General features: G+C 58.3%; 3 protein-coding genes across 4 annotated transcripts; 1 reads left to right on the forward strand and 2 right to left on the reverse strand.

Moving 5' to 3' along the window:
• Positions 1–995: 995 nt before the first annotated feature.
• H310_07690 (hypothetical protein) lies at positions 996–5,189 on the reverse strand. Its single transcript, XM_008873122.1, has one exon. The coding sequence runs from the start codon at positions 3,229–3,231 to the stop codon at positions 1,594–1,596; it is 1,638 nt and encodes a 545-aa protein (XP_008871344.1). The 5' UTR covers positions 3,232–5,189; the 3' UTR covers positions 996–1,593.
• A 488-nt stretch (positions 5,190–5,677) lies between these two features.
• Positions 5,678–7,907, forward strand: H310_07691 (hypothetical protein; the record flags this gene model as incomplete). The annotated part of the gene is made up of 8 exons (XM_008873123.1): positions 5,678–6,015; positions 6,061–6,239; positions 6,290–6,394; positions 6,451–6,835; positions 6,910–7,192; positions 7,238–7,463; positions 7,514–7,596; positions 7,644–7,907. The coding sequence occupies 8 exons, from the start codon at positions 5,678–5,680 to the stop codon at positions 7,905–7,907; spliced, it is 1,863 nt and encodes a 620-aa protein (XP_008871345.1).
• A 1-nt stretch (position 7,908) lies between these two features.
• Positions 7,909–9,880, reverse strand: H310_07692. 2 transcript variants are annotated; one of them, XM_008873125.1, is made up of 7 exons: positions 9,464–9,880; positions 9,344–9,415; positions 9,159–9,297; positions 8,876–9,070; positions 8,694–8,809; positions 8,293–8,652; positions 7,909–8,211 (listed from the first exon to the last, which is right to left on the reverse strand). In XM_008873125.1, exons 1-7 carry the CDS (start codon positions 9,872–9,874, stop codon positions 8,164–8,166), a joined length of 1,341 nt encoding a protein of 446 aa, XP_008871347.1. In that variant the 5' UTR covers positions 9,875–9,880; the 3' UTR covers positions 7,909–8,163. The 2 variants fall into 2 exon arrangements, with proteins under 2 accessions (XP_008871347.1, XP_008871346.1); XM_008873124.1 differs by having other exon boundaries at positions 8,694–9,070.
• Positions 9,881–9,968: the final 88 nt, after the last annotated feature.

Genomic DNA, 9,968 nt, shown 5'->3' on the forward strand with positions numbered 1-9,968 from the left:
CCGAGTGTCGATGGATGATGCAAACCACTTAAACACTATAAATCGGCAATCCTAGCCATTCGATGTTACAAGTCCAATTGAGCTCAACATGAGGTGCTCGCTACACCACCCTCGATCCCGTTGTGTCGTCGGCGTTCCCACCAAGAACCTACATGCATGTGTACACTCGAATGTGTCTCGTGCAATATGGTAAAACATCCAGCTTCCTTCTGTCCTTTTACAAATGTATCAAAAAATCGTGTCGATCCATCAAAAATGCAAAAACAGGACCACGAAATTGACATAAAAAAACGCAATGCATTCGGATGGGTCTCCCCGTCGACGGTTTGATTTTCCAGTAGACAGAGGCAACTCCACGTGGACATGGGGAAAACCCCCATGTCGACACGATATTTGTTACACAGGCCTTTGGGCAAGAGCCCACGGGGCCTCACCGAAACACTGGAACTCAAGTTGCTCACAGCGACGCGTCTCATGTATCACCTGTAGTGAAACCATCCTGCCTGGCCTGTGGGTGCAGCATTCTCGCCACTGGTCGCGCGCGTCATGCGTCGCCGAGTCGTCGTGTTCACGCCTTCCTCGATGCTTGGACGCGAGGCGTTCATGGCGAGGACCGCAATCGTGTGTAGGTTGTCTGCGCAGCAGTGTGCGGTGATGAAAGAGAGTTTCTCAGTGCTTCGCCGCCACCTCTCCACCCGTCTCGGCGTGCGTTCGACGTTGCATTCGCATGTAACACTCGTGTCGCGGTGACTTTTCGCCGATACAAATGTCCATATAAACACCTGGGGCGCTGCAATTGGTCGATTCCTCGGGGACTCCCCATTTCAGAATCGTTGATTGGTCGTAAAAGGACATTGCATTTTGTTTGATTGGCTCACATTTTAGAATTCGTCGAATACGACCTTTTGATTGGTGGATTTGCTTCCCAACATTTGTGCCAATTCCGCCCCGGCTTTTCTCGTGTCGCATCAAGTTGTCCGGCACTTTGCATCCGGATCAAAGGATGTTTTCGCGGGAGAGTATGGCCGTCGGCGGCGGAGGTGCGTCGTCGGCCGTCAGGCTGCCGCGTCGGAGCGCTGGCGAAGTCGCTTTCGACCTGGATGCTCCATCAAACTCGTCCCTTGCGTTTGAACCTGCCGAAGTTATGACGTTCACGCTCGTGCATCCGACTCCGTCCAAGACATTCCAGTTGCTGTCGGTTGTGAACCTGCATCCTTCCCACACCACGTTCTTCAGCGTCAAGACGCTCAAACCGGAACGGTACTTTATCAAACCTAGCAAATGCATGCTTGGTCCTCGCGAACAGATCGTCGTGCGGATCGAACTGCGGCAAGCGCTGTACGACGAAGTCATCGTTCACTTCTCCCACGAGCATAAGCTCGTGACGGATCGCCTGCTTATCCAAAGCGGGTGTAACACGAACCCCATCCACGACAGCGCGTTCCAAGCAGCGTTGCAGTTCAAGAACGAACCGAAAAGCAAAGAAAAGGACGCAGCATGGAGCGCCGCATGGAAGACGCTCACATCGAGTCAAATCCACGCCAAGAACCTCATCATGCGGTTCGAAGCGTCGCCCGATTTCGGTAAGGTGCCTCAAACGATCGACACGTCGACCCCATCTACGACAGCGGTTGCACTGCGCGCCACAATTCCGCGACAGCCAGCCGTGTCGGATCCGCTCTTCACTACACACGAATCCACTTTCTCCATCGAAGAAGTATTCCACGACATTCCTGCGACACAGCAACAAGCGCCACATTCCCAACGGAAACTTGCACCACCTAAACCGACGCATGTTCCGGCGCCGAGGACTGCGCCGCCCGTCGACTCGTCTGCATCGCGCAAATCGTCTGTCGGGAAGCGGGAAAAGTCGGGTCTGTCCCTGGCGCTCGTTCCGTCGACAGAGTCGCTCGTGTTTTCCGTCTCTCCGCACAATACGACGTCGTACTCGACCTTGTCGATCGAAAACTTGGCCCCGCACCAGCGCGTGTGCTTCACGGTGCGCATCGAGAGCAAGTTTCGTTGTAAATCGTTGCCATATCGCGTCGGCTTGATCGACGGTGCCGGGACCGCGTCCGTGCAGCTCGAGCTCGCCATGTCGTTGCACAACGAGATCGTCCAACAACTCGCACAGGCCGTCGATATTGAACCGTTCAAAGTTCGACTGCAAGTCATGGAAATGGACGACGTCACGGCCGCCGCGGCAACCGCGCTTCCCACAGACGAAGCGCGCGCGCAGTTTCTCAAGGCGCTGTGGCAGAGCCCACCGAAGCGTATGTTTGTCCAGAAGTATGTGGCGGCCTTCGTCTTGGACAAGACTCCACCTGCAGCGACAACGGTAGCGGCAGTCGTGCCGACGCCTGCACCGGCAATTGTCGGTCCTGGCGGCGGCGGCGGCGATGACGACGACAAATTTGGAGATGCCGAGCGACTGTCCGTCGTGTCCGAGTGCGCCTCGTACGCGACAGCGTTTACGCGTGCGCCTCCAATGCGGCCCATCATGACCCCGCTAGAGCATCTCCAGTACCAGCGCAGCCTCAACCGCCACTTGTTAAACCAAAACGGAACCAACGACAACGCAGGGCCGTTGCGAGCGACGATTTTGGAGCTCACGGAAGCAGACGAGTTGTTCGCGGCGCAAGAAAACGCCCGGCAGGCCAAGAAGGACCAGGTCCAACCCGAGCCGGAACCCACCATCGATTCGTTGATCGACCCGGAAATCCTGCGGCAAGTTGTGCCAAGCCAGCCTTCTGTCGAGAACATTGCTCTGCAAGACAAGATGCAAGCTCGGCCTTTCGCGGCATGTCCCTCGAAGGATATGGAAAATTCCATGCCTATCGTTCCAACTGTTGCCTCCGCTGAGCCCGATGTGGTCAAGTCACATCCACCAGTTCTAGCCCCCACAGCCAGCATGGCCGCTGTTCCTCCAGCACGCACACTGCCAACTGTGCCTTCCGAAACACGCGAAAAAACGACTGCCCGAGTCCCTCCTGCAGTCGAACCGGCCTTGCTACTGCCACCGACCGCGCCATCAACTGGCCATCCTGTCATCGTTGAAGCGCCCGTCCTGACTCCACGATCAGCTCCGGCGCCATCCCAGGTTGTCCGGCAGTCCATCTCGTCGGCTGCGCTTCCCCCACTTGCGTCTATTCCACCTCCTAAGTCTGCATCTCCGATTGAAAAAACAACGACTCCTTCAGCGCCTGCGGAGCAAACGGTGACACGATCCATGTCCGGAGATGAAGAAATTGTAACCCGATCAGTGCGAACTGGATCAACGACAACTCAACCAGTCGCAACTCTGGTGCCGGTGGCTCCCGCACGAGCTCGTTCGGCTGTGGCGTCGTCGTACTTGGCGGCAGTGGCGTCTGTGTCGACCTCTCCAACCACGTCTGCCACTTCCAAACGTGCTCCTTCTGTCACTCCTGCGGTTGTCGCTTCGGTTGTTGCTGTGGCGCCACCACATCCGCTTCCAGCAGTCGTGGAGGGTGGTGCATCCGTGACCCCACAGTCGACAGCTCCCTTGGCTGCTGCTCCTGTGCCTGTTTCACCAGGTATTGCTGCTGTAGAACCTGCGACTCCTGTTCAACTTGCCTCTCGCCCTGAGCAATCGGCCCAAGCGAATGCATCACCCTTGTCTACTGAGGCCACTGGGGACGCGACTGCGCCGGAGGACCCAACGCTGTCGTCTCGGTCCCTTTCGTTGTCGGACGGCTCGTCCCGTCCATCCTCGACGACTGAAGATGATGCCTCTTTCATGGCACTTGAGCCGTCGGTTGATATAACCCCACCCGTCGTCGATGCCGCGTTGGCTGCCGTGGGGTTGGACCCAAGCATCAAGAGCCAGGAAGGCGGGTTTCATGTGCCGAGCAGCGTCCCACCGGAAACACCGGCCGCGACCATTGACGTCGACGACGACGATAGCAGCCAAGAGCAGGACGAGAGCGAAGAGAGCTCGGGGTCGGAGGACAGCCATGAAGAAATCGATGCCCACGACGGCCGTGCCGCGAGCTTCCCCAGCGATGCGGACAGCGAAAGCAGCGACGGCATGGACAAGTTTGACGAAGAAGGCGACGATCTCGTTTCCGAGTTGCAGCCACGTCGAGAGTCGCATGACGACTGGTCGGTATTTAACCCACGGCCTTCCACCATCGACGACGATGCGTCCGGTTTCTCGATCCTCACGTACTCGGATTCCCAGTCTGACCAGCCACGATCTCCGGAGACGGCGCCAACGCCAGCCATGGACTGGGTCTACGACGAGCAACAACAAGCGTTTGTCGAAACCTCGGCAGTTCACAGCGCGCAGGACATCCCGAGTCCTCCAACTAGTCCCCGGTCGTCGTCGAATCTGTCGCCGTCGGCCCACCACGACCGGCCGCCTCCATTGGCCACGAATGGCGCGTCCCCTGTGGCGTCTCCGACATCGTCGCCGGCGAGGCTGTCCTCGCACAAGTCCAAGTCCCGTTTCTCGCTCTTGAAGGCGTTCGAGCGCAACCACGGCCCAAGCAAACCCGTGGGCCTCGTCACGCTGACCCCGCAGACAATTCTGTATCACATGGACGTGGGGTCCAAGCCGTCGGGCAAGGTCACGTTGACGAACTTGACGAGCTCTCTCGTCGTGTACAAGATCAAGAGTGCCCAGCCCGCGCGGTACAAGGTCAAACCGAGCCAAGGCTTTATCGAACCGCGAGGCCACGTCGTTGTCGCGGTCGATTTGCAAGTCGATGCGTACGACGAGCTCATTCGCTTGAGCAGCATGGAACTCGGCGACATTCGCGACTGCCTCCTCGTAGAAACGGTCAAAGGGCCGTCGTCGCGGTCGGCGAAAGCGCTGCGAAATGCCAAGACCCACGGCGAACTCGTCGGCATTCTCCGCGCGCTGTGGAGCACCGTTGACAAGAAGGAAGTGAACGCGTCCCGACTCTTTTGTGAATACTCGTTTGACGACAGCGCGTACCAGAGCTTCACGGCCACGGTCGACGGACCGACCGTGCCACTCGTCGACGAGCCCAAAACGCCCCCAGCCACCAAACAAGCCAAGCGATTTGGCTGGAAACGATCCAAGACCAACAAAGTGCTGCGGAATGCCCTGTAATAGCACAACCAAATTCCCTCGCGCACCTGTAAAAATGAACGTTGACGTGTGTAGTTGTCAGCTAGTCGGTGGTTTACATAGCTGTCGGAGGCGGGCCATCGATTTGATGGTAGCTCGAACTTGACCCATTCCATCGCTCATGGATACGTCGAACGAGACCTCGCTGGACAACGCCAAAAGCAGATCGTGGAGCTTCCAGCGTTGCCCATCCCCCCTGACCATGCAGGCTTGCGACGACATGGCGTAGCATCATTCCTTCGCACTCTCTTGCATCGTCCAGCGGCGTCAATCGTCTGTCCTGCATCCAGCATTCCCCCGCCGACGACGACCTTTGGGCAGGCGTCGGCGCTCACGTCACGTACGGGATCTCGAAACGAGGGCTGCATGAGCTATTGTAGAGGCAGCCACGAGCACACCGGCTTCCTTCGCCCGATCTTTCAGTCGCCACAACCCGATCGCCGTCGACGCTGTCGGGAGCCTTGCGCCAACGTGCACATTTGAACCGTCGCCAGCGTCGGTGAAACGGGCGCAGGCATGTGTAACCGCCAGTAACCGCCCATGCATCCAAGGACGGTGCGAATGGCGGACGACGAGGACCTCGACCGCGGAGCGGAACTGCGCCTCGCCCAGCGCCACAAAGTGATTGTTCCCGGTGTCTTGCACGGAAAGAAGCTGTGGGAAGCAGCATTGCATTCACCGGGAACGACGGGGGCAGCGACTCTTAGCGTTTCGACGACCGGGCCCCTTCCCAAGGACAGCAAGATCGTGCTCGAATTTCCCGACACGGGGTGGACCATGCCACCAAACCCAAACGTGACCATCAAAGCGTCACTCGGCCGACCCGCTCCACGCGCCAAAGCGATCTGGAATGGCGCCACGTTGGACATCACCACCCTAGACGAAGACATCGAGGCCCGGTGCGTCGAATTCTCGACAAGTTGGACAAGTTGATGGAGCCGTAGGGCGTCGCTGGCGATCATTGTGTCTGGGGTCACCACGCCTGCTTGCGCCACGCCAAGCGGAGAGCTGATCGCGACAACGTTCGAGCAAAAGATCGTACGAAACACGATGCCCGTGTCGTTCCGCGGTGGCCAGATTATCGACGGCCCAACCAAGATCACGATCCCAACGCTAGCCCCCGGTACATCCCCTCCTTCTGCCGTCCACGGGTCAGTGTGGAAAAACGTGCAGGGGCCTTGGTCGGGGCGAAGCGGTGGGCGCCGTTCAACTGTTGCCCGCTCGCAGTCGCTGATGTGTTTCTGGATTTTCGAGTCACCGGCGCCGTCCCAAATTCAGGTAAATGGTGTCGCCCGCTTTCGTGTCGGCTCCACTGTTCACGCGACGCATGTCAGGCAAGATTCTTGTGGAGCTGCCCACGGATGCAGTCGCCGCCGACAGGGACGGGTGGACGATGGCAGAGCACCCTCGCGTCACTGCCAAGCTTCGCCCGCCGGGATCGGCTAACGTCGGGTTCGCGGCCACGTGGCTCCAAGATCAGCATGTGCTGGAGCTAGTGGTCACAGAAGGGTGCATTCCCATGCACACGACTGTGCAGCTCACGATTGCACAAGTCACCAACCCCGCGTCCGAGTGCCCGCCGACCGTGGCCCGCGTAACAACCCTCATTCACAACGGGGTCATCGACGGCCCGGCCAAAATGGACGTGCCACGCATCAGCGAACTCCGGGAGTGCGATTTTGCCGCTGCGGCCGCCGCGTTTCACGCGCAGGAGTCAAAGTATGCCACAGTGAGCACACGCAACCGTTTTGTCTGTCTTGAAACCCACCGATGGGGCGGATGCACTTGGGTAGAGACGACATGCTGCCACTGGCCAAAGTTGTGCAGGCGCTCGCCGCCATGTCCATCGCACAGACAGAAGCGTCACTGCAGGGCCAGGTGCGAGTCGTGTCGGTGGAGCAACCAGTGGACGTTGTCCCGGTGCTTTCCAAGAAAGGCGCGGCGGACTCGACGCCTGCCCAGCCCAAAGTGCAAGAATTCGTGCGGCTCGAAGACTACCTCAACTTCTTCACCACGATTTACGCCCCAGCGTTCAAGTTTGGCGAAGACTTGCGCACGGCCGCAGGGCGCGGGCAGGTAGGACCGAGTCGATCCAACGATGACGATGACGTCCGAAGGAAGGTGGATCGCATGCAGGACCTGATTCAATGCGGTTGCGATCCGAATGCCAAAGATGGCGCCGGGTGGACCGCTCTGCATTACGCCGCCGAGCACGGCGCCGTCAAAGCAGTCAACGTCCTCTTGGACCAGCCCCAAGTCGACTTGAATACCCGCGACGTCGCCGGCTGGACACCGCTCATGTGTGCAGCATCAAACGGCCACGTGCCTGTGCTTGCTCGGTTGCTAGGTACACCTCGTCGTCTCTCCGTTCGGCGTGGAGTCGATACTTGGTGGTAGAAATGGGAGCAGACATTCGTGTGAAGAGCGCGGAAGGGCGGACGGCGCTGCACTGGGCTGCCACTCGTGGCATCGACGCAGCCGTATGTCTCAAGTGTATCTGCTGGTACGGGATTCAACTTTGGGTTAGGTGGGCTTCCTCGTCCTCGGGGGCGCCAACGTCGATGCCGTCGACCGATCCGGCTGGACCCCTCTCCACTGCGCCGCTGTTCATGGCAACGTAGGGTGTGCGAAGGTGCTGTTGGACCACGGCGCGACAGCGACTGCAGTGGATGCGCTCGGCCATCCCGCGTGGGAGTACTGGGACGCCCCTGCCGTGACAGTGCTCCAAGCTCACATGGAAAAGCTCGACACGATGGGGGTTGTCGTGAAGAAGGTCGTCGCGGCGACTTGAGTCCACAAAACGAGTGATGATCCATCTAAGTTGTCGTACGACTGTCTCTGCTGCATCATCCAAACACAACCAAGTGCACGGCATTCGTTGTCGGTGGTCTTTATCGCAGTCTTGAACGACTCTCTCCGTGCCGTGGTCGACTAGGTAGAGCATCTCACGCTAGAAAACCAGCACATGGAGCACTGGAGCCACCCCTCGCAAGCAGCGCGCGCTCAGTCTCCTTGACCAGACACGTCTCGGGCGGTCGTTGGCCGGGCTAGGATGCCCACGATGGTGGTGGAACCGAGAAATCCCACGTCGCCCCCTACAACCCGTGCTGAATCGACAAAAACGCGGACCAGAAACCACACGAGTCGAGTTGTGCATGGAAGCGTTGGTCGGGTACCTTGTATCGAAACGCGTGGAGGTAAATGCCTTGGCAGTGGCGCTGCTCCCAATTGAACGTTATGTGTTCGCCGATTTGGCATGCGTCGCAAATACTTTCCATGGTGATCTTTGCCATCTTGTCTGCTTCGTGTGACACCGACGGCACTTGCGGCTTCAAACGTGGTGTTTGTGCCGCAGGGTCGACGATTGTTGCGGCCACAAACGCCTTGGGCCCATACAAGGGATCGTTTGCGATGGGAAAGCGCAGCGCTTGAAGGTGCACGCGTATCTGGTGCTGGCGGCCAGTGAGCGGCAGGCAGTGAAGGATGCTGTGGCCGTCACTCGTTCGACCGACGCATCGCACGAGTGTCTCACTAGCCTACGCCCGGTCACAATCTCTTTCGCAATCTTTCAGCTCACTTTGCCATCGGGAACAATTCCATGGCGGTTCTCCAAGTCCGCGATGCGGCCGAGCGGCGCCGACACGTGAAAGTAGCCGTGGCCGTCCAGCCGCGTCGTCGTCACCGTGCAGTGCGCTGCATTGCCAACACAACCACATCCATGGAGCGATTCACTTGCAAAGGGCAGAGGTAACCACGTGCGTGGAAGGTCGGGAAAGGCGACAGAGGCCGACAGGTGGGTCGAAGTTGACTCGTTGGTGGTGGCGCCGTCGTTGTCTTCGACGGCTGGAAACACCCCGAGGACTTTGGCGAAGTAGTATTTTTGGACGGAGCGGTCGATGAGCTGCGTCGACAGGTCGGCAGCCACTTCGGCCGACTTGGCCAGGACCAAAAGCCCTATTCCAGCGCCACAGTGATGCATGGTGCGGCAGCATGACAGCAAGATATTGCTATAGATGACAATGTACGAGCAGAGTGATCGCACCGGACGTGAGCCGATCCAACCGATGGACAGGAAAGACGGGGTAGAGGTTCGCGTCTTTGGCCAGGATGAACACGATGCTGTTGTGTCTGTACGCGCCACATGGATGGACAGGAATCGTCGATGGTTTGTTCACAATCACCTATATGAAAGGACGTGATGTTGAGTGCTTCTTGGCTGCTCTGTACCATCTCGTCCGACTCGTACGCCACCATGGATGCAGCATTAAATGCTTGAACACGCGGTTCATGGCGGTGGGTCTAACAGCGCGTTCATGGTAGATTCCACGAAGCTCAACGGATACCTACCACGTGCTCAAGCAAGTCGCCGTCTTTCACCAGCGTCGACGCAGACGTGAGTTGGCCATTGAGCGTGATGAAGCCATGTCGAATCGCGGCGGCGTAGTAATCGGCGCTGTACCCACCAAACTCTTCGACGAACATCTGCAAGAGTGCTTTGCCAAACCACCGCGCCTTCACGTGGACCTGGAACGTGTGCTTGTATGGAGCGACATACCGAAACCCGTCAGGTCTCGTTTCCGACGCTGTTTCGTGGATCATGTCGTCGATAGTGTCCCGTGTCTCGCAATGAAAGGCCCGTTGGTTGCGCCTTTTACGTGGATTTGTCCATGTTCCATCCGCGACGCCCTTGGCCTTCTTCTCCGCCCGCTCCCGCTTCTTCAGCAAGCGCTTCGCCTCGTTCTTGCTTACCGCCGCCATTCTCGTTCCAGAATTTCAATTAAGTACGCCTCCATAAAATGCAATACCTGCTTAAGTCGTGTATTTGAAACCTACAACCACTCCACCATTGCAA

Source organism: Aphanomyces invadans (assembly GCF_000520115.1).
Source record: "Aphanomyces invadans strain NJM9701 unplaced genomic scaffold supercont1.14, whole genome shotgun sequence".
NCBI lineage: Eukaryota > Oomycota > Saprolegniomycetes > Saprolegniales > Verrucalvaceae > Aphanomyces > Aphanomyces invadans.

Coding starts and splice junctions, on each gene's coding strand:
- H310_07692 (XM_008873124.1), bottom strand. CDS start 9,874: ATGGCGGCGGTAAGCAAGAACGAGGCGAAGCGCTTGCTGAAGAAGCGG. Junction 9,298..9,343: donor CGTACGAGTCGGACGAGATG/GTACAGAGCAGC, acceptor CCTTTCATATAG/GTGATTGTGAACAAACCATC. Junction 8,212..8,292: donor TCCACGCGTTTCGATACAAG/GTACCCGACCAA, acceptor CACGGGTTGTAG/GGGGCGACGTGGGATTTCTC.
- H310_07690 (XM_008873122.1), bottom strand. CDS start 3,231: ATGGATCGTGTCACCGTTTGCTCCGCAGGCGCTGAAGGAGTCGTTGTT.